Source organism: Ailuropoda melanoleuca, chromosome 3 (genome assembly GCF_002007445.2).
Source record: "Ailuropoda melanoleuca isolate Jingjing chromosome 3, ASM200744v2, whole genome shotgun sequence".
Taxonomy (NCBI): domain Eukaryota; kingdom Metazoa; phylum Chordata; class Mammalia; order Carnivora; family Ursidae; genus Ailuropoda; species Ailuropoda melanoleuca.
Genome location: NC_048220.1, coordinates 114,918,264 through 114,942,527, shown reverse-complemented (window position 1 = coordinate 114,942,527; position 24,264 = coordinate 114,918,264). Strand labels below are relative to the sequence as shown.

General features: G+C 37.9%; 1 protein-coding gene across 1 annotated transcript in view; it reads right to left on the bottom strand.

Annotated features, from left to right (window-relative positions):
- OXCT1 (3-oxoacid CoA-transferase 1) overlaps positions 1-24,264 on the bottom strand; it is a 118,803-nt gene that overhangs the window by 52,645 nt on the left and 41,894 nt on the right. The window contains exons 8-11 of the mRNA XM_019809389.2: positions 8,295-8,402; positions 6,964-7,078; positions 4,466-4,560; positions 2,465-2,513 (exon numbers count right to left, since the gene is read on the bottom strand). Of these exons, the coding sequence (XP_019664948.1) occupies positions 2,465-2,513; positions 4,466-4,560; positions 6,964-7,078; positions 8,295-8,402 (367 nt within the window). The remainder of the gene's footprint in view (positions 1-2,464; positions 2,514-4,465; positions 4,561-6,963; positions 7,079-8,294; positions 8,403-24,264) is intronic.

Genomic DNA, 24,264 nt, shown 5'->3' with positions numbered 1-24,264 from the left:
CGCATCCAGAATACTGCAAATCTTAACAGGACCTCTGAAATGTTGCTGTAAGCACAGCCTTCTGCACCTCTGTAAAACTTAGATTAGCAGCGGGTATAGCTCAATGTGTAGAGAAAAAGGCCAGGAGACTGTGTGTCCCTAGCAACGGGATCCTGGGAACATCACATCACTATTCTGGGCCTCAGTTTCCCAATCTGTTTCACCTGGTGATGGTGATGCTGATGCTGTACCACACTTTGCTCAAATGGTATATAAGTATGAAACGTATGCTGCAAACCAAATAATTCATTTTTTCATAAACTTGAGATTATTGTCTAGAAGGGATCCCTAGAAATAGTTGTGTTATTTTAAAATATTAATATACTGATTATACCCAGAAATAGAACTCTTTGCATTCATTCCAAGGGATTTTTATAAAAATCCTTTCAGGGACAACTGGGTGACTCAGTCTGTTAAGTATCTGCCTTCAGCTCAGCTCATGATCCCAGGGTCCTGGAATCGAGTCCTGCATCAGGCTCCTTGCTCAGCGAGAAGCCTGCTTCTCCCTCTGCCTGACACTCCCCCTGCTTGTGTAAGCTCTCTCTCTCTCTCTGATAGATAGACAGATAGATAAAATCTTTAATAAAAAAAAATCCTTTCAAATTAACACAAACAAGGGGCTGATCTTCCAGGTAACTTCCAAATTTGGGGAGTTGAGGAGACCACCAATATGCATTCTGGGCTCTTTAGCTCAAAGTATTTCCTCCCTAATTTAGACAGCTCCAAAATCAAAAGTAACATGAATCCTAAACAGAACTTCGATGAAAGAGTTAAAATATTAATAAGCTGATTTGCAGCTTGGCTTCCCAAAAGCAATGAATTATTGTTTTATAAAGCAGTCTAAGGCTATATATGGTATTTCAGGAGTTAAAATATAAAACTAGTGGCTTCATGACTATTGAGCTACTTTGAAGCTCATGGATTCAGAAATGCCTACTGTCCAATAATCATTGAAAAGATTAACTACTTTTCCAAGGAAAGTGGGTTTCATGAACTCAGGCCTAAAATTTGGAAAATGGAGTTATTCATTCTGCAAATAACTCACTAACATCATAAATTAATTAAACCAAGCAGCAAATATTTTCACAGATCAATGAGCTATTGCTAAAGGGTACAGTACAATTAAATTACAGCCTTAGTTAAATGTCATTGCTTTGTCACAGTGGGCCTTTCAGGGTTGAGTCGTGTTAGCTAATTCAACTATTCAACCAGAAGCGGTTTTACTTTCAAAAATTCTAAGTATCAAACATCAATTCTGCTTGGCAGCTGTCCTTTGTGTTCAGCTAATATTGCTGCTCTTCTAAGATTTACATATACTATTTTTGAATGTGAAGTAAGAATAATACTTTCGTGGGGGTAGAGTGAATTCAAGAGTAAAAGAAGGGCAAAGAAAATCTTGCTAGAGTATAAAAATTAACTTTTTATGAGCAGCCCCAATGTAAGGATAACCTTCAGCCCCAACAAGGTGGCAGTGTTGCCTCAAGCATGGACAGTAACAATGGCCAAAAGGTCAGGCCTGTTTTTTTTCTCCTCTAGGCTGCTCCTACATGCAACTCTAGGTCACAGTCAAATAAAAGGCTTAATAATAAAAGGCAAAGCATATAAATGTGGGAATAAAGAAGACAGGCTAGGGTGCCAGTTCAAAAATCTCTATTACTCACATCACTGAGTTGTACTTAGTGGCAGAGTACATGTCTAAATATCCTTGAACCTCTGAAGGATGCTCTTCTACTCCAATGATGACTAGGGGACAGTAAGTACTGCTCAGAACAAAAACCCCAGCGTGCCAGATCTTTTCTTTCTGCCTCTACAAATCCACTTGTCATCCTTCTCATCACAAGAAAGAAGACATATTTCAACCTGGGATTGGCCAATGGAAGGCACAAGAAGAAGATCCAGCAGAGAAGACCCCCACCCCTTATCCAGGTTTCTGCAAGATGGCTGCATTCCTCTACCGAAGGCCATAGATCCTATCAGGTGGCCCTCTCCCGTTGCTGTCCCTTAAGGCCTCAGGGTGATAATAACTCCCTGTGGTGCTTCACCATCCTTTTTCTGGTTTCCCTCAATCTTGGTCATACCCTCATAAATTGTCTTTTCCTTTAATTCTCCTCATTACCCCATTTGGGGAGTGTTCTCTATGTATAGCCAGGACCCTGACTGACTGACCCACCAAAGTTCTTGCCATTATGTGGCCCCACCTGCAATTTCTCCATTATCTTAGTCTTCCCTAAGTAAGAGATGATCTCAGAAGAGCAAGCCAGGCAAAGAAGAGACTAGGAGGGCTTCTCTCCCCTCCTCAGTGAAAAACACAATGGAGCACTTTCCAGGAAAAGACAAAGAATCAAGCCCAACTCTTTTCTCTTATTTGGTAAAGAACTAAACAGCAAAGGAAAACAGTGGAGAAACATGTAATGAGGGAGTTTACCTGCATTGATTAGATCTGCATCAACTTCATTTTGTAGTGGATATGGACCCTGTCAAAGCACACACTGAATTAGTAAAAGAAGTTTCTCACTGAATCACACGCTAAAATCGTAATATAAATAACTTCTCTAAAATCCCAGGAAATTACCACCAAAAGATTTGAGGTGAACCTTTTAAAAATAATTCCAGCATTTTCATGGCTGTTTCTCAAATTGATTAGTCTTTCCTATATAAATAACTGTGATAAATAAAAAATTATTTCCTAAAAACTACCAAAGTGTGCAAGAAATGTTAAGCTATTAGAAATACAGGTCAGTAAATCAAAAAGTAATTGTTTAGTACCTACTAAGCGGTCAATGTTACTCATAAATTTTCCTGGTAGTATCCGTGATCACAAACAAAATGGCTGCCTTATTTGACTAGAAGGATGCAGAGAGGTAAAGTTTCATCTGTTTGGTATGCAGCACCTAAAGGTTCAAATCTGGAGTCCTAACCTTACTCTCACAACACCTAAGTTTTGATGCCTTTATTTTCCCTTTGCCTGGTTACTCTCAGTTTTGCTTTTTAATTTTGTATGTATTTTTATAAGGCATTCCACATTACTTGAACGGGGTGAGTTGTTTCATAACATAACATACAGTAAACAAACAGGAGGAAATGGAAAAAGGGGTGGGGGAAGCTTAAGACAGAACCAAGAGTGAGGAAACCTGAGCTGGGAAATTCTAACATGCTTTCAAAAAGAGAGAAAAACATGTATCATTTAAATAAACTGAAATGGCAACTAATGTTTTAGGACTATCTAAATTTTCCCTTTAAACACTGACCATGGATAATATTCATCAACTCATTTCCCTTGTCTTCTAAATGAGGGAATCGGTCGCTCTATAAATAATCACATTTATTTTATTTTATTTTTTTAATGATTTTTTATTATATTATGTTAGTCACCATACAGTACATCCCCGGATTCCGATGTAAAGCTCGATGCTTCATTAGTTGCGTATAACACCCAGTGCACCATGCAATACGTGCCCTCCTTACTACCCATCACCGGTCTATCCCATTCCCCCACCCCCCTCCCCTCCGAAGCACTCAGTTTGTTTCTCAGAGTCCATAGTCTCTCATGCTTCATTCCCCCTTCTGAAATAATCACATTTTTAAGGTATGTGAGTCTTTGACTGTGATAGGAATCTTTTATCCAGATTCATATCAGTTTTGTGCTTCTGAAGATGGTCATGATTACTGCCTCAATCAGTTGTCAACTATATGCTCATCATCACTATTTATGTTTTAAAGACTAGATATACCCTTTCCATATATACAATTTTTATTGCATTAACATTTAAGATCTACTGAAACAACAGGAGATTAGAAGTCTTATAAATTGGCCAAACTATAAATAATCTCTGCCATAGTTAACATTACATAAAAAATGTCATCCAGGAAGCAAAAGTATTTCTTCTTATTATAGTATTGAATAAAAAGTATATCCAAATTCAGTGAGAATGTTGAGCTCATCTGGAAGGTTAATCTTGAGGAAAAGAAAAACTCTTCCTATTTGAGCAACATGGCCTCAAAATGAGAATTAGGTAAGAGGAACTTTTTGAATTAATCAATTGTCAAAAATGTCCCTGTTCCTCAAGTAAAAAAAAAAAAACAAAAAAAAAACAAAAACTTTATTTTTCAGTTTCTCATTCAGAGTCTTATTGATCATTATTCAGTACAGAATTCTTTATGACCTTCATCACCTTGTCCAACCACACAAAGTTAAGAAAGTTATCTAAGCAGGACACTGTGAGGTCTCCCTGAAGCAGGTACAACAGGGGAGGGAGACACTGACAAGCTGACCCAGGACGAATAGTCAGAAAGCTCAGCTAGTCAGGACACTACCTTAAAATTAAGGCTGGGAACTCAAAGCTAACAACTCTCAGAAGATTGCACTATATGGACAGTCTCGTTTTCCATCGAGACTGGATAAATAAAACATTATTTTCTGTCTTACCAGACCCAGGATTCCATTTTCACTTTGCAGATGAACTGTGATATTTGGGCTGATAAAGTTGCTGGCCAGAAGCGGGATTCCTATGCCCAAATTAGCTGGGGAAAAAAAGATGTTAAGGTCCACCATATAAAAGGTAGAAAAATTATGCCATAAATCTGCCACATATATAAATCTGAACTTCTGAACTTTAAAGGCACTTGTTCTGAATGTAATCACTGAATACATTCTCCCATCACCCTCCAGGCACTATTTTGTAATATTTTTAAAAAAGAAAATCTCTAATTTCAATAACATTAATATGTTTTCCTGTAAAGTTACCAAAGTGGTGGCTTCAGAGGTCATTTTTATCGTAAGACATATTTTATTTTCATTAATGTGCGTATTAGCAAATTTGAACTGGTGTATTACGACTTATTATGACTGACATATTATTAAACATGGCTTGACCTTTGCTTAAAAGTAATTTTCACTATTCAAGACTCCAACTAAAAATAACAGTGATTTAATATTCTCAAAAAGGGGTATCATTTTTAAATTAAAAAGAAAGTTTTCTGACAATACGAAAATGTCTGTCTAAAACCATAACAATTCCTTTGGGTCACTGCGATAACATTCATTGGTAACTGAATCTTCTCTAAGGTACAAAGAGGACGGAGGTGACTAAGTTTCAGTGAATATAACTGAGATCATATAAAAAGCAGCTGAGCTAAGGCATCGAAGAGCTGAGAGTTTGACTCTTCTTCCTTAAATGATCAAAACTGGGTCTGGATTTGTCTGTAATGGTGTAGATTTAATCTTGCCTCTCAACACAAACAGGCTGATCAGATCAGAGATACCCACACTGCCTGGAACTGCTATCCATGCTGTCCACTACAACCACACCCTGAAGGACTGGCCGTGCAAGAATGATGGCACTCCGATGAGATTCCAGGAACAGCAAGATCTTTATGAATCAAAGTCAGTAAAGATGAGGTTTGTATGTGCTGCAATATTACAGGCTATGAAAGCTGGCAAGACGGTTCAATGAACCAAGACACTGCTTGTAGACACACAGTAACTCTAAGAAGCTCTGGCAACAGCTACTTGGTTCATTTCTTACCAAATCACAATCTATTGTGGGGGTGTTTGGACTTCATTTCTCACAGTGACGTACAGATCACACTGGATATTAATTTCATTATGAGCAAGTATTTTCAGGTAAGGGCAACCCCAGTGACAAGCTTCGTACCTGAATTCTTTCATCATATTCTTTAATTTTTTTCAGTTCTTTAATGCTTTTTAGTGGGTCAAATGGCAGGGATAAAGAACTCTGTGTACTCTGGGTTGAAAAAAAAGGGGGTGGATGGAAAGACCATTTATATGAACTAACTTGCAAGTATTTGTCTTAAGCAAAACAATAACAGTGCATAAGGAACACCTAGAAGCCATTATTATCTAAAATTAGAGGTATCTTACAGTGTTTAAATGTCAGTGGGAAAACAACTGACTGGAGGTCATTAGAAAACCCGGGGCCAAGCTTTTTCCTGCTAAGCTAACTTGGTTGGCGTTCTATCTTACTGAAGGGGAGGTGCTATTATAGGCCCCTCCCCCATGTGAATTCTCACCATAACACAAGGTATAAACTGGAAAACAAAGAAACATGAGGTGGTAGAGATAAAAATAAAGCAGAAAAAGAGAGTTTCCCCAGTCCGTATCAGTCTGAAAGAGGATATTCATGGACGGGGAAAGCTTACAAGATGTAGGCACCTGTCATGCTTCTAGATCTTCCTTCAAGCCTTTAAGTATGGCTTTAGTGTATTTACCACTCAACAAGTATTTATTTTATCAAACACTATTTGTATTTATATGCAGTATTTGTTATTGTATAGTTCAATGTCTGATATATTGAAAATCAGCAAAATGGCAAAGAGACTCATTGTTAAACACATTTAAAAACTGAATAGTAACTATACTAAGTTATCTCAACCTACCTCTTTTTTTTGACAAAGTATCTAAAACAGAATTTGAATCATTCATTGAAATTCTTACAAAGCATTAGACATAAAGGGTACACTCATGGGATCCTTGTCAAAGGAAACAGGGGTTGTTAAGAAGTTGAATCTTATGTTTCAATAAGTATGCAAATGTTAGAACACAGAAAGTAAACAGCACTCTTATAACTAGTACTTCTGAGATTTGAAACCCTCATCTTGGGTAATCTCTTTTCCTAATAACCTTTAGCAAAATGCCAAATTGTATATTAGAAATCCATTGTATATTAGAAAATAGCTAAGCAAATTTTGGTTGCCATTTTGTTTCAAGAAGGCAAACAGATTATGATTCCTATTTGTATACCTCGATATCTTTAGGTTATATGCCACATTTTGTAAAACTTATCTATTGCTTTAAAAGTTACAGTAGACTAGAAAAGAATCACTATGCAGGAGGCCTAGTAGCCTGATGAATACAGAAAAAGTGAGGGCTACGTCTCTGCCCAGCCCCAGGAAGATAAAGGATACCATACATGCCATCCTCAAATTCAAGAGCTGCCCGCTTGATGATACGTTCCCTCACATTATCTCCAGGTTTACCGGATTTGGTTTTCACATCTTCCTCTTTCCGGACTGATAAACGCTTTAAAATAAACAAATAAATTATTCATGGTTGAGGTAGACCTTGTATTTTATCACTGCTGAAATATAAAAAAAATTAAGTCTCTCCCATTACTACTATGAGGCAAATCTATAACATATCAGAGTTTTTTCTTTTAAATAATAACATGGGTGGTATTTGATGACAGAAATAATTTTTCAGAAAGTGAAAGGGGTCAGATTTCCTTGAAAAAGAAGATATACTTGTTCTGTTTTTTGAAGTGAATAATCCCTGTGCTGCTGTCATACTGACCGCTACTACAATTACTCTTAAGACTTCTACAACTGAATTCTCAGGTGTTCAAGGATTGAGCCAGAAAGAAAAGGAACAGAACTTGGGACTCTGCTTCTGCAGGGCTGTGAGAATGCTTTTACCAGGTGCTGCTACTGCCAACTGCATATTTCCACCTGCAGAGTCTGGACTGGTTTTGCTATAAGTGCATCATGGGAATCATAAAAATATCCAGAAACCAGCCAGGAAACTATTTCCATTACTAAATCTCCTTGACATGGACTCTGGTTTCTATTTGCAAATGTCCCACATCCTTTCTCCCTAGCCCCCTGACATTAGTCTATTAGATTGCAAAATGTCTTTGTTTGACAGATGGCTGAGGGTATCTCTGATTGCCCACTGTCTCCTACTGGCTGTCTATTCTGTTGCTGCTCCCTAGATAGTTGTGAATCTCGATATCAATTAACATTCTTTATGCTCTCAGTAGCCTTAGAATACTTCCACTGCTCCTGGTGCCTACTCCTTGCCATGAGTTCATATCCACCAGCTGCCCAGAGCCTGATGCTAATGGGAATGACATTCTGGCCTTTATAAAGTACAAAGCAACTTCAAGATAGACATTTCTAAAAATCAAACACAAGTCCAGCAGGGCTAAAAACCTTCTCTACCCTAGGACAGCCATTCAAAATTATGCATTGTAAATTAGGGCAGTTATAGAAGCCTGGAAGACACAGCCCAGAGAATCACATGACTTGGTGATATACACTTGGTTAACACAAGTCACTGTTGGACTGGACAATAACATAGACAATCATGTCTCCTTAAGATGGACACATGAGAAGCTCCTACTAAGATCCAAAGCAAGACTTTCCATTCAGCTCTAATTCCTTATCATCTGGAATGGCCCCAGGGGCACATCTCTGATAATCAGATTTATAAATACTAACAAAGAAGCTAAGTCAATTACCTCAATTCTTTTCTCATATTTTTCTCCCTTTATAAGGCGATGTACGTAAATCTTAGGAATATGGATGTCTTCTGGGGCAAAAGATCCAATATCCACAATTTCTTCAACCTAGGTAAAAAGAAAAAAAAAATTTAAATAGTGAGAGCTTAAACTGAACATTTTTTTAATTTTTAAAAAAGTGAAGTATATGCACTGTTACCTTCAATTTAGATCATATATACAATGTAAAAATATATATAATAAGGGCACCTGGGTGGCTCAGTTGTTTAATCATCCAACTCTTGATTTCAGTTCAGGCTGTGATCTCTGGGTTGTAAGACTGAGCCCCACTTTGGGCTCATGTGAGCTTGAAGCCTGCTTGGGATTCTTTCTCTTCTCTCCCTCTGCCCCTTCCCCCATGTTTGCTCACTCGCTCTCTCTCCCCTTCCCTCTCTCTCTAATAAATAAATGGATCTTTAAAAAATAATATACATACACATATATGTATCAAAGAGAGAATATATTACATACACACATTTCTGGACCCACAAAAAAAGAAGAAATTCAAATACATATGTCTGAATATAAAATACAGAACATAAAGCTCCAGAACTTAGTCTTTGCCTAAAAGTCTCAGTTACAAATTTGTCAAATGGTTTCTCAGTACAGCTGCTTGAACTTTCACAAATTACTGCTCAAAACTTGGAAGTGCATCTCTTAAACCCCGATTTTCAAAATTAATGGGAGATTTATCATATCAAAGACAAAAATCTGTAACAACATCTGCTTGGTCAATTGAAGAGCTTTTTAAATATAGATACAAATTCTATCTGTGAGAGTTTTTAATTATTTCTGTTATTAGCTTCCTAGGATCGTGATAGAACTGCAATTGCTGAAATAATTTTACTTAAAGACAGATCTTAATTTCAGCATGGAAATTCAAAAAGGAAATATTAACTAATAACTAGAAATACTCAATGTAATTAGAATTAAAGTCATTCACAGAGCAAAAGAGCATTTTACAGCAGTAAATGCTCCAAGTTAATCTGCTGTTTTATAATTCATTAAAAAAAGAAAATAGTATTTTTATATCAATATAAAAAGAACCTCAGAATAACAATCATCAAGAAAAACTAAGGTCAATGTTGTTGGGGGTCAAAGAATTATCTTTCTGGGGCCAAGAAAAAATATTATCTTGAAGACTGTTGGGTGTTCAGTTCAATATATGCCATATGCCATACCCAAAGCAAAGAATTATTTGCTTAAATGAACTAACAACTTGTGCCAGGTGAGTTGTATTAAACATGCCTCCTAAACTACTAACTGAACTCTCCAGAAGTTTTGAGGTCAAGTAGCACTTTTTATGCTATTTTACCCTGTACACCCATACCGTACTCCTCCTCTAATGAAAGAATATCAGCGGTTACAAAAGTCATTTTAGTTATTATGCAGTCCTCTCAAATAGCTGAAAAAAAAAAAAGAATGTGGTAGATAAAAGATATCTTCACTGATAATTGGAAGGATCTTCACCAAAATCAAACAAAAACTCCAAGTAAGAGTCAGTAAACATGTGGGCATCCAAGTTGAAATAGTGAGCAGAGACGTATACTTGCATTCATCTGAGAATGAGTTAGAGGGAGGAAATGGGCTCCCCACCACTGTCATCCGTATCTTCCCCCGTAAATCCTCTCTATGCTCTGGTATTTCCAACCTAAGGTGGTGACCAGGTAAAGAGGAGTGAATATAGGAAATGCAGGGCAATTAGGCTTTATCACTACTTCCTCAAGTAGTTGGATCTTTTAGCCATTAGAGTTCATTCATATTTTTATACTTATTTAATTCAAGCCTTCAAGAGGTTCTAGACTTAAAAACTTGTTTATACATTAACCCGTTATCCTGAGTATATATATATGAAGATTTACTATTCATGAAAATATGGGCCACAGCATTTGGTAAAATAATAATGAGTTGGAAACAAACTAAGTCGTCCACAATAGGGTAATGGTAAAATATATATGGTACATCCACATGATGGACCAATACTTTGCTTTCATAATCCTTAATGACACATCATAATTTAATGTTTCATAAAAATGCAAGATTTTGTACAAATAAATATTTAGATATGCTCTTTGGCACAATTATCTCTACACCTACAAAAAAACTGAAAGGAAATTCATGGAAATGCTAATAATTATTGCCTCTGGGTAACAGTACAAGTTATTTTTCTTTCATTTTACTTCTATAATCAAGGGGTAAAAAACCTACAGATTATTATTTTTTTTTTTTAAAGATGCAGCAGACAGTAAGGAGGTTCCCAAACTGGAAAACACATTAAGTGGAGTATGTCATAAATTCCTTAATTAGTTAGACATATACCGAAAGGACATGTTAAAAAGAAAACAGGAACTCAAAGAAAAACTGTGGTTTCTAAACCCTGAAAGCACTTACAGCGTTATGAAATGAATTAAGGAAACTCTTCTGCCTACGCTTTTTAAAGATAATGCGAATTATTCTCCTGACGCTGTTCCAAAAGTCCAGGCCCTCATATCTCTTGCTTGAATTACTACAGCAGCTTCCTAATCAGTCTCCTTGCCTTTGCCCTTTAGCAAGGACAAGAAAAATAATGGAAAAAAGAAAAAAGTATATAGTAATACTTCTCACTTAAACCAGAAATGCTGATGGTAACCAATCACTATTGTCTTCTGATTCCAAAAAAGAAAGTTTTGCCCCAAAACACCAAATTAAGACAGTTTCTTTATGAGGGCAATGACATCATGACCTTCACAACAAATAGGGTGACAGAAAGTGTCCTGACAAAAGAACTCTGACGGAAAGCAAGAATCTGGCTAGACGTCATCAGTTCTATACTTTGTCATCCTGATGGAAGTGATTTTCCTATTGTAGAAAACGCACGTGTAGCATTTGTCCAAACAACATCAACGCTCAAAAGTATTGTAAATTTCTTTACAAAAATCAAAGCTTTCTCAGACTCAGTTAGCAGAGTTAATAGCAAAGGAAGAAAATATTTGAAGTACAAACCAAAAGAAGAAAACATATGTTTTCAGACAATCTGTGAAAAGGGTTTAAAAAAAACTGGAGAGGCAGAACTATCTTAATGCAAGCTACTGAAGGGACTGAAGCCTTCTCTGCTGGTCTTGTGTGATTTAGAGAAAGAACAGTAAGGAGGAGCCAATGTGGGGGAACAGTCTAGTGATAACATAAGAGCTAAAGGAAATCTGAAAGGAAAAAGAGGAGTAAAATGAGCTTGTGAAGAAAAGAGTAAAATCAAAAGCTCACAAGAGCACTCACTAACCACGGCAGAAATGCGCCTCCTGAAATCAGAAGTGGGCAAGATGGAATACAAAGAACAGTCTCAGTGCAAAGCAGTGAGCGGATTTAAGTATCCTCAGACAAGAGCAAGATGGAGGACAGGTAGCTAAGAACAGCCCCCCCCCCTTTCTCCCCAGCACGAGGCATAGTTCTTACTTATGCAGCACCATCTGGTTCATCTAGAAACCCAGACACTTGAGGCTTCTCTAATTAGTACTTGTCTTCAGTCATTAGCAGGAAAATAGAGGCTAGGAAATGTTAATTATTATTGATTTGAACTTTGTTTTAAAAGGTTGCTTTCTCTGCCCTGTACCCTTTTTAGTTTATCATTCTGAAGTTTTATTTTAAAGCTCAGAGAAGGATAAGAATTCATCCCGGGGGGGCTCCTGGGTGGCACAGCGGTTAAGCGTCTGCCTTCGGCTCAGGGCATGATCCCGGCGTTATGGGATCAAGCCCCACATCAGGCTCCTCCGCTATGAGCCTGCTTCTTCCTCTCCCACTCCCCCTGCTTGTGTTCCCTCTCTCACTGGCTGTCTCTATCTCTGTCGAATAAATAAATAAAATCTTTAAAAAAAAAAAAAAAGAATTCATCCTGGGGTGACAATGTTTTTGTTTTTACTTGGCAAACATGATTTATATCTCAGGTAAAGGAACAGAGGAGCTGCAAGGCAATAACTTTCTTATTTTTTTATTTTGTTTCAGTGACAACCTGAATCTGTGATCACCACAAAAAAATGGGCCCAACCGTGCAAACCTCACCATGATACAAGGCGAGGGCTGTTTTGGGAGGAAGGGGAGGAATCACACTGCAGGTTTTTCTCCTGAGTCATTTTAACGTTCAAAACAGGTTAGGATGAACATACCTTTTGCCAAGAAATAAAAAAGCCAACAACAATAAGCAATAATGTCTACGATAATGAAAAACACTGACCCCAAATTAGGAAAAGCTGTGGAAGACTGGAAAAATAGAAGAGGGAAGCATGAGCAATAACAGAAAACATTCCAAGTTAGATGCAGAAGTGCTCTGGATGGTAAGATGGTAAGATGAAGAGAAAATATGGAGCAAACGGGAGGTCAGCATGCAGGGCAGCCTTCCTGAGAATCCAAAAAAGGGGGGAAAAATTTCCAAAGGAGCAAGAAGGTGCATATTGTATTAAGCTTCACACTAGGGATGATATGATTAGTGCAAAAATATAAGATACAATGGCATGGAAGCTCAAAGGGACTGGAACAAATTATATATGGTCTTAGATGTCTATAAAAAGGACAAAGACCGAAAAGATGAGTAGCTATTAAGGATTTGGAACCTTAACAACACCGGTAAATATGATTGCATAGTCATTACTGAAACTTGGGTGACTGGACTTCATGCCAATAGATATTCTACAATGTTCAGTGAAAACAAGCTGACCGAAGAACATGCTATCTCAAGAAAAATATGCACATACGTGGGAAGCCACAGGGCTAGTGATGAAATGTGCTGAGGTATATTTAACATGAGTTCAAAGGGAGAAGGAACATCACACTAACAGCCATATAATCAGTGCTCACCAAACTAAAGATGTAGAGGGCATATTCTTAATAAAATGTCAACATCGCTCAGAAATAAGATAGCCATGGGGCGCCTGGGTGGTGCAGTCGTGAAGCGTCTGCCTTCGGCTCAGGGCGTGATCCCAGCGCTCTGGGATCGAACCCCATATCAGGCTTCTCTGCTGGAAGCCTGCTTCTTCCTCTCCCACTCCCCCTGCCTGTGTTCCCTCTCTCGCTGGCTGTCTCTGTCAAATAAATAAATAAAATCTTAAAAAAAAAAAGAAATAAGATAGTCATATCATGAGAGACACTAATCATTAGAACATCTTCTGTTCATCATATTCCTCTGATAAATTCTATATTGCCCTCTGACAAGTTCTGTATTTCAGAAGGAAAACGTGAGAGAAATCATGATTCTGGACCTCTAACCAATAAGGATAAACTTGGTAAAGTAGAAATGATGGAAACCCTGAGAGAAAGTGACAATGTAAAATTGGAATTTGTAATAGACCTGGAACTGAATCCTGGACATACAGAGAAATGTATCCTGGTCTTTGAAGAAAAGCAGATTTCAAAAGTTGAGAAAAAAAGAAGCATGATCCAGTGGCCAGAAACTCTAAATGACAAACAGACAAGAGATTTTCAAAACCCCCATCCTGACAATAGGAAAACGGACCACCTTGACGAGGAAGAGAACAGCACATAAAGAAGAGCGTAAGAGGTATGGCAACATGGATAGCTATATGGTTCTGCGTATCTCACAAGAGCTCACACAAGAGACAAGTATGATGTAGGACAAATGGGAGTCACATGCAACTTTCTGAGGTGTGTCAAAAGGTACAAAATTGAAATGAGATGAGTCATATCCAAAATGCTACAGAAAATGGAAGAGTGGTTTCTGGGGTGATTTTGCTGTTGCTGATGGAGAATTCAGAAATGGTAATCAGCACTGCTTGAGACAGATGACAGAAAAAAGTGCAGCAGTTCGATTCCATTTTGCTCCTGACTTCCCCATCAGTGAGAAGGAAAGGGCAGTACTAATATGGCTAAGGAGGAATTGAATTTCAAGAAGAGACAGATAGATAGATTCTCTGAACTAATACTAGGCCACAGACAAAATGATATCCCAGGATTCTTAAAGAGCCTGAAAATATGGTCACAGAATTACAGTCAAGTGAAAAATGGTAGTGATGTCAGCAGATGGAAGAGGGAAATAGACTCCTTTTCAAAATAGGGGCTTGGTTCACAACAGTATTGCAAAACGGATTATTAAACAGATAGTTGGGAAGGTCATGAAACAGAGAAAAGAATATTGTGAGGCACCAATACAAGTTCCCCCAGCCCACACCATGCAGAACGGAATGCGTTAATCTGCAGACGGGCTAGCACACTGGTAGGCCAGGAGAAAAGCAGTGTGTGACTTCAAAAAGAACCTGACCAAGTTCCTCATGAAAGAGCTGTATAGACTTAGCAGGGAAATGTGCCTTGGATACATTCACTTAAAATCAACAAATACAAATCAAGCACCTACTAGATACAGCAATGAAGAGAACAGGAAATCTGCTATCTTGTGCAGGTAAGTACTTGAGGAATCACAGAAGTACTTGATGGCTTGGCACATCCTTAGAAGTCTCCAGTGCTGTGGTTTTTAACCTTGGGGAAATGTGTAGTTCTTTACAAATCCAATGAAAGCTACACACAAAAGAATTTCCTGATCTATAAAATCCTTGATGAGATTTCAGGGGTTTGGTCCATAAACAATGCCCCCTCCCCACATTCTTCAACTCAGCCAGACCCCAGATTAGAAGAGAAGCTCATGCTGGTGGGTAAGGTCTTTGGCCCTATCCTGTTAAACATCTTTATCTTGGCCTTAAATGAAGACAGGGAACACATTCTGCGTTCACTGTGGTTAAGAGGAAAGAGTCTGCGTGCAATAGGCAATTCTGAACAGACACATTTCCATCTCTGTCAGAGAACACAATCTCAGGCTCATGACCTCCCAAGTATTTAGCAGAAGTTCGAGTGACAGGGGCGCCTGGGTGGCACAGCGGTTAAGCGTCTGCCTTCGGCTCAGGGCGTGATCCCAGCGTTCTGGGATCGAGCCCCACATCAGGCTCTTCTGCTATGAGCCTGCTTCTTCCTCTCCCACTCCCCCTGCTTGTGTTCCCTCTCTCGCTGGCTTTCTCTATCTCTGTCAAATAAAAAAAAAATCTTTAAAAAAAAAAAAAAAAAAAAAAGAAGTTCGAGTGACAAAAACAACATTCAAGGAGTCCAAATATCCTTTTAATGTTCCAAGAAGAGTCTGCCCCTGGAGCAAACCAGTATTTTTATACCACTGTTATAAAGGGTTAGTTTCTCCTTTTTACAATCAAATGAGTTCTTTTGTGCAATTAAAACAGGGTGCCAAGCTAAAACTCTGTCTAGTTTTAATAGCAAGAATAGTTGTACTTCACCTGATCTGATCTTTAGTTTCCTTTATATGATATGTACTATCAACTACAAGAGTACTTTCATTTTTACTTGACGTCTTGTGCTCACTCATGTTTGCCGTGACAGCATGATTTTTCAGTCCAATCCCAGCTCCATTTTAAAGCCCTACCATAGCTTTTCTTTCTTCTTACAGCCCTACTTTAAAATGATGTTGTTTTGTATATATTCTGTGTCTTGTAAGCTACTTTATATCATCTCTGGAACAAAATGGGTAAAAATTAAACAGGGCATTTATCAAATTGGAGAATGATACAAGGCCAGGGGGAAAAAAAAAAAAAGCGGACACTATTAAGATAGAAATACTACCATCTGGGGATCCCTGGGTAGCTCAGTCAGTTAAGCGTCTGCCTTCAGCTCAGATCATGATCCCAAGGTCCTGGGATTGAGTCCCGTATCAGGCTTCTTACTCAGCTGGGAGCCAGCTTCTCCCTCTCCCTTGGCCTGCCGCTCCCACTGCTTGTGCTCTCTCTCTCTCTGACAAATAAAATCTAAAAAAAANAAAAAAAAATAAAAAAAAAAAAAAAAAAAAAGAAAAGAAAAAAAGAAAGAAATACTACCATCTGGTCTCTACTGGTTAGGAAAATAAAATGGGCCAATATTAACTGAATGAAATTCAGCAGGGAACAAATATTGTTAAATAATACCTGTCTAATAATTTTTTTGAAGAAGAAATATAAAAGGGTTTGCCTAAACACCAGCACAAAGACTACATGCAACAAAACACCCAAAAAAAATACTAGAAAAATCTTCCTTTCTCCACTAGCTGTCCAGCCTCAGAGTTTAGGAAAATACCGTCAAACTCATGTCCCTCATTACAAAACAAAAACAATCCTTCCTCTCTATAATGTCTCATCTGAAACATGGGATGAGAAGGAAAATGGATGAAGCACTTTGAACTCATTAAAAGAAAAGCTTTACCTAACAATAGGCATTTTTTACTAAAAATTTACTAAATTACTAAAATTTACTAATTTACTAAAACTTTAATTACTAAATTTATTTACTAAATTAAATTTACTAAATTAATTTACTAAATTTATTAAATTTACTAAAATTATGATTAGCCACAAAATTAATACAACATATTGATCCAAAAAAAAAAGCAGTAATATTACTTACTTCATGGACTACCCCATCAGTTTTTGTAATAGAGAGACTGTATTTTAAAAACAAATTTTAAAGCGGGGCACCTGTTTGGTTCAGTTGGTTAAGTATCCGGCTCCTGGTTTCAGCTCAAGTCATGATCTCAGGGTTGTGGGATTGGGCCCCAGGTTGGGCCCCATGCTCAGTGCAGAGTTTGCTTGAGATTCTCTTTCCCTCTCCCTCTGCCCCTCCTGCTCGTGCTCTGTCCCTCCCTCTTTCTAAAATAAATAAATCTTAAAAAAAATAATAAAAACAAATTTAAAAGCAGTTTATAAGTATTATTTTCATTTCCACGTACTCTAATACTATATTCAAACAGTCTAGTCCACACTGGGGTTTTTTGCTAGCTTTTTTTTTTTTTAAATTTGACCAAAAATGCCAATCTTCACTAAGTATGTGATTTAATAACATTCAGGCAGTCTTATAAATATCCAAATTTTGTTTGTCATATCTTCTTCTAAAAGGAAATGGTATTAGGGCTGCAGCAAATCCAGAGAAGTAATTAAAAGGAGTACATCTACCCAAAGGAATTAAAACACTTCTAACACGTTCATTCAAAGCACCAGTCTTATCTACAATACTAAGGGAAAAAATTACACCACTATCACAGACCCCAAGGAAAACAGGGAGACATGATATAATTAAAAGAATTAAACTGGGAACATTTTTCAATGAAGAGAGTTATGGAGAAACAGGAAGAGAAAGAAAGTCTGTGTTCGGTTTTTACAGCCACAGAAAAACTGCCTATTAGTGATGCCAACTAAAACTTGGAAAGGTTACTCTTTAAGACTGTTTCCTTCCATTTGGGGCTGTTAATCATTCTTGGAGCTTTTTATAATGTAAGAACCCAGTATTTAACACATAAACTGCAAAGTTCAATTGGGTTAAACTCTAGTATTTCCGGAACACAGTTCATGGTTGCTTAATCTAACTGAGATTGCAACTAGCATTCACCTTGTGAATGACTTGATAATTCCTAAATTTAAAATCCTTCACCCAGTGGATAGAACAAGAGCTTTCTTTTTTCATTTCACCTCTTAAATGTTCTATATAAGTTTTCATTCTATAAAGCAGTAAGCAAAGTGGCATCCTATTTATTTCATTAAGAAGGTTAAAATGTCATGTTTCTTTTTCCCTGATTTAGTATAAGAAAGGTAGACATAAGGGGCGCCTGGGTGGCTCAGTAGGTTAAGCATCTGCCTTTGGCTCAGGTCATGATCCCAGGGTTTGGGGATCCAGTCCCAAATCAGGCTCCCTGCTTAGCTGAGTCTGCTTCTCTCTCTCCTTCTGCTGCTTCCCCTGCTTGTTCTCTCCCTCGCTCGCACCCTGTCTCTAATAAATAAATAAAATCTTAAAAGAAAAAAAAGGTAGACCTAAGATGCAAAAATAAATAAACTTCAAGACAACATACCCTTCCCACCCCTCAGAGTACAATTCCCAAAACTAGATCTTTAAGTCCTAAAGAACTTCAAACATATTCATCACCTTCTCAGTTGTGATGTTAGCAGAAAGAACAAGCAAATGGCTGTTCCCTTCACACGAACAGCAGGTGCACACATCGGTTTTATGGCTGGCATCACTTGGTTCCATTTTCTTTTTCCCACAAAAAATTTCAGCCTCTACTCATCACTAGGAAAGCAGAGCCAGCCTTGTCTCTGAGGTCACCGTTCACAGCAATGACTGAAAAACCTACGGTGAATGAAGCTGATGAACTCCCAAATCTAAAACATCTTTTTGGCATATACAGCTCATCCCTGAAACTCAACACCGTGTTTGAAAAGTTAAGAATGATAATTAAAAGAAGGACCCTAATCTTTTAGACAGAATTGCCCCCCATTAAAGACAAGCAGCTATAGTTGATGGTAAACAGTAACTTGTTGATGCCAATACTTTGCAAGAGAGTGATTTTTCCATGTGATTCTAATGCCATGTATTTCATTAACTTCTCCTATACTTAAAAAATAGGGCAACGACAGACTATGATACACAGTACTGGATTTGGGGTAGATTCTGGTTTTAACCTTAATGTCATCAACGACGGTATTCTTATGGGAACCACTTAAAGTCATTTCATCTCTAAAATGTGGAAGTTGAGTTTTAAATGATGCCTAATATTCTTTCTAGTCCTTACATGTTGTAAGTCTACATTAGTTCTCCAATGTACTATAAAAAGACCTTAAAGTATGCAAATTAATGTCTTTTTAATTACTACAGGTTGTTGAACACTAAATCACTCCCCTCTTATTGGGTGAACTTAGTTAAATACAACACAGGACTTTTAATTCCATGCCACTTAGTTACCTTCAATACTCCTCTGGACTTGCATGTGTGTTAGGCCAACTCTCACCTGAGTAAACAGAGCTGCATTTGCAAGACCGGTTTATTGGCCACCAACTGATAACCCTCTACATATCTAGTTAACTACCATATGGCTTGTTCTGCTTTAACTGCGTAATAAAAGCCCATTGAATGAGACGCACTATCTATTCCAGCCAGCATTAAAAGGCACACCTTGAGATAAAATGATCCCAGGGAAGTCAGAGGAAGCTAGTCACAGTAATAAGGAAAGGAATTACAGAACAGCTGGCAGCAGATTATCAAGTCTCTCAATTCAGGGCCCGACAAAGGCCTCAAATACAAAGTTGTCAGGAAGAACCAGTGAGTATAAGGCGTTTTTGCTTCCTTAGACCACAGCAGGATAATGATGCCAATCAAGAAGAATGGGCAGAACATTTCTAAGCCTGCAAAGCAACGCTTATATTTTAAAATTGCTGATTCAATGACTCAAACATCATTTAATGAGCATCTATCATGTGCCAGGCATCGGGCCAGAGGCTGGGGATACAGATTTGAGTAGGACAAGGTCCTGCAAGGTGCTCCTGGTCGAATGGTGGAGACAGGTAAACAGCGATCACAGTATGCGTGGTGACAAACGCTATCAGAGGGAAAGCTCCACTCGGAAGGCAGAAATGAACCACAAAAAGAAGGGTTGGGAGGGCATTTCAGGCAGAAGAAATGCAGGAGCAAAGTCCTGGACTCAGGAAAGAATGTGATCTGGGGGAATGTGAAGAGATTTAGGGTGTGCAGGAACGGGAGTGAAAGAAGTCTGAAAATTTTATTTTATGAAATGAGGAACCTAATTTTGGAAAACCTATCAGAAATGGCAACAGCTATCATGAACGAAAAAGAAGTGGAATTTCCTTCATATTTCAAAAAACTCACAAGAGTTCACCTTAACTAATACGCTGCTAGCCCAGCTTCTTTTGATTACCATGGCTTCTCTGCAGAAAAGGAATTTTTAACAACTTAGCAATTACATCCTCTCACTTTTATTAATTTTTGGTTGTGCACCTGGATTTTCTAGGGGCCTAGTAAAAGGCCACTGGGAAATGTGAATATATTCTAATTTTAGAAGGCTGCCATATGCTGTGTGCTAAGACTACAATAATGATACACGCTGAAATGTGTTTATAAGAAAAACCAGTAACACAAAAGGGGTCAATGAGTAATGCTTATCACTTTTCCTCTCAGACATTTCTTACCTAAATCATTTATGTAAGCCATGACTTTAAAATGCCTTCTTTTTTAAGCTATACTCTTGAACAAGAAAGATTGGAGAGTAACCCTTTAAAAAAAAAAAAAGCAGCTAATTTTTAAAACGAAACAATCTTGCATAAGCCCTAATTATCACTTCAGTATTTGTAGATGAGATCTATATTTGAAGTAGAAAAAATAACATTTTTTGACAAGGTCTCTGGAAGGAGTGAGGAAAGCCACTATTATTTTAACAGGGGTGACTTTAAAATCACAAGCTAAATTCTTAACACAAACATGGAATAAATCAATAAGTAGGTCAAAAGTTGTTAGGTAAACTAAAGGAGAAAGTAAAATTAGTAAAAGGAATCTTTGTCTTTTTTTGCAATAAGACAGTTCTGTGAGAGTGTATCCCCTCAATTTACATCAGTCATACTGTGTCTTACTATTCAATAACCTTTAGGAGAGAGTATCATAGATTACAAACCATTTTATTAATAACAGAAATTCCCTCTGGCCTTTTCTTGCCTTCCCTTTCTCAACAGAATCTATGCCCTCATTTGCAGTGAGATTATTTTGTGCGAAATCATGACCATAAGTTTTAGAGAGCTGTCTCGAAACAGTGAATCAACAGAGCACTTGACTCACACTATATTTTAGGAATGGGGTCGTCCTGTGGGTATAGCTGCCAGTCACGGTTACATCTCTCGGAGAGCCTTATCCCTCTTTACTTCCATAACTAAGTTACTGCTTTGGGTTCAAGATGCTCTTTCTTTTCTAGTTTACTAGCTAGAGCAAATCAAGTTCTTTCCCAGGGTGGAGCAGCTAGGAAAATACCCCCAGGAACCTGGGTTCAGACCCATAGAGCCTAGCTTCAGATCACACATCAACCACAATCCTGCACTTCCTTTTCTTCCCTCACACAATTCTTCATCTCAGTGGGAGACTCTAGAACCTGGGAATGAAATACTAGAGACATTCCAATTAAAAGAATGACAGTAATATCTACAACACATAAAATCACAAAAGAAATATGAATAGCCAATAAATATTCAACTTTCCTTGTCATCAAAGATATACACATTAAAACCATAGGGCAGCATTTTTCACCTAGCAAATCATCAAAATAATTTTAGTATAATATCCATGTTGTCAAGAATTGTTCAAAATTGATACTTTTATATATCACTATGGAATGATTGAAATTACCTTCCTAGAGAATAATTTAACAATATTTATCCAAAGTTTATAAAATGTTGATGCACGCACCCACAGAATCTACTTCTAGGAATTTTGTCAAAGAAAATAATCAGACGTGCACAGAAATAAGGATACTCACTAAAACACTGTCGGTAATAAGGAAAGATGGAGAATGACATAGAAGTCCAACAACAGAGAGCTGTTAATATAAATTTGAGTATAACTATCAAAATAGCCTTTTCAGGGGGAATATTTAAAGACCTGCAAAAACATTCTTAATGTTTTATGTAGTTGAAAATATATATATATATATATATATAGAGAGAGAGAGAGAGAGAGAGAGATACACATATATAGTCATAATTTTATATATGAACAAGAACTAAAGAAATCAAGCCAAGAGATGTCCAATTTCATCGTTCCTTCAAAGCCCTTGGTTCCATGTAGGAAGTGTCTCCACATCCCATTTCAGCCCATCCATACCCAAATATCCTTAGACCTGTGAGCCAAGAGGGAGAGTGTCAAATGCCTGGAGTTCTAGCCCTCCTTCACAATACACCACATATAAATATCTGCAGAAACAAGGCCAAGAAATAGAAAGGGGTTAGAGGCACAAACCCACAGCCCACAACTACAGGCAGGATCCCACAGCAATTACTATCTTTACCATTAAGTTTAGCACCCATTGCTCTAAATACAACTTCTAATTTCTAGGTGAGCCCTATCTCATCAACTAGATTGTAAGACTAAGATAATCACTGTGTCATACAGAGCAGATCCCTATCATCTGTTAATTTACCAGTCATGTTTTTTACTATATTCTAAAACAACTCTGATTTGTTGTTTTGGTAAGCTACAAACTTGACCGAACGTGCAACTAAAATGGATTTCTAGCTGACTGTCCACTTCCCACATTTCTGTCACAGTATTTTTGATTTCCAGCATTTCCTTTTGATTCTTAGCGCTTCCATCTCTCAGCTTACACTACCCATACCTTCTTGCACACATTGTCTTTTTCTTTTCATTAATGCTCTTAGACTTATTAGTCCTAGTTGTTCCAAGTTCCCATTCTGATAATTCCAACATCTGCACTGTATCTGAGTTTCGTTCTAATGCCTGCTTTCTCTCTTCAAATGGTATTGTTTGCCTTTAATATGCCTTATAAATTTTATTGAAAGCCAGACATGATGTACTGGGTAAAAGAAACGGAAGTAAATGGGCCCTTAATGGGAGATTTTATGCTTAGCTAGCTGGGGTTTGGGTTGTGCCTACTGTTTGCTGTAGCTGTAGGTGTCAGAGGTTAAATTTTTCTGTGATGTCCTTGTTTTTTGTCTCCTCTTGTTATCTTTGGATTTCCCTAGAGACTTCTTTTTTTTTAATAATATTTTTTTATTATATTATGTTAGTCACCATACAGTACATCCCTGGTTTTTGATGTAAAGTTCCATGATTCATTAGTTGCGTGTAACACCCAGTGCACCATGCAATACGTGCCCTCCTTACTACCCATCACCAGCCTATCCCATTCCCCCACCCCTCTCCCCTCTGAAGTCCTCAGTTTGTTTTTCAGAGTCCACAGTCTCTCATGCTTCATTCCCCCTTCTGATTACCCCCCCTTTCTTTATCCCTTTCTTCTCCTACCGATCTTCCTAGTTCTTATGTTCCATAGATGAGAGAAACCATATGATAATTGTCTTTCTCTGCTTGACTTATTTCACTTAGCATTATCTCCTCCAGTGCCGTCCATGTTGCAGCAAATGTTGAGAAATCGTTCTTTCTGATAGCTGAGTAATATTCCATTATATATATGGGCCACATCTTCTTAATCCAGTCATGTGTTGAAGGGCATCTTGGCTCCTTCCACAATTTAGCTATTGTGGACAATGCTGCTATGAACATTGGGGTGCATATGGCCCTTCCCTAGAGACTTCTTCTTAAATAAAGTCTGAAATAGGAAGATCTTTCAATTGTATTTCCCTATCATGATATAGGAGCTCTACTGTGTGGTGGCCATTGTGAAGGTGGGGAGGACAGGGAAGTACCCACAGTTTTGTGATTAGTCTGTCTTCTAGTGAGATTTTCCCTACTAGTGTGACCTTCACGAGTGCTTCTCAGTTTTGTGGTTTCTCCCTGTTTTAGTAAGACAGGAAGATGAGAAGAGGGCAGGGTTGGGGTATTCCCCTTCCCATACCTGGAAGGCTAGAGAGTTGGGTATTTCCTTCTCCCCAGGTCAGTTAGGCTCTGATGAAAAAGTTTCTCTTGAAGGCAGGCCTTGTTAAGAAGAAGATAATGAGAATACTCTGGATGTATTTCAAAATGGCTACTTCCCCCTCCGCCTGCCAGAAGCACAAGGAGATTTTTCTCCAATCTTTATTACGAGAATCTGCTAGAGATTCTGGAGGTAAAACCCAGGAAAGTATGACCCCCCCCACCTAAGTTGGGGCCACCTCAAAGTTTTTAACTCTCAAGCTTGTCCACATTGAGCCTCCAGCAACTCGTCAGTTCGTTTAGGGTTTCCTACCCGAGTGCTGGTTCCCATAGCAATTTCTGCTCCTGGGTTTCTCCTCCCAGGGTATGCTATAATTCTTTGTATCAGCCTGTTTGTCCCAATTTTGGAGGTAATGGTTTTCCTTGCAACCTCAATTCCCTGATGAATCTATAAGAAACACTGTTGATTTTCAGTTTGTTCAGTTTTTTCGTATTTTGAGGACACGCTCGGTGGCTTCCAGCCTCCTTATATGCCAGACCAGAAACTGGAAGT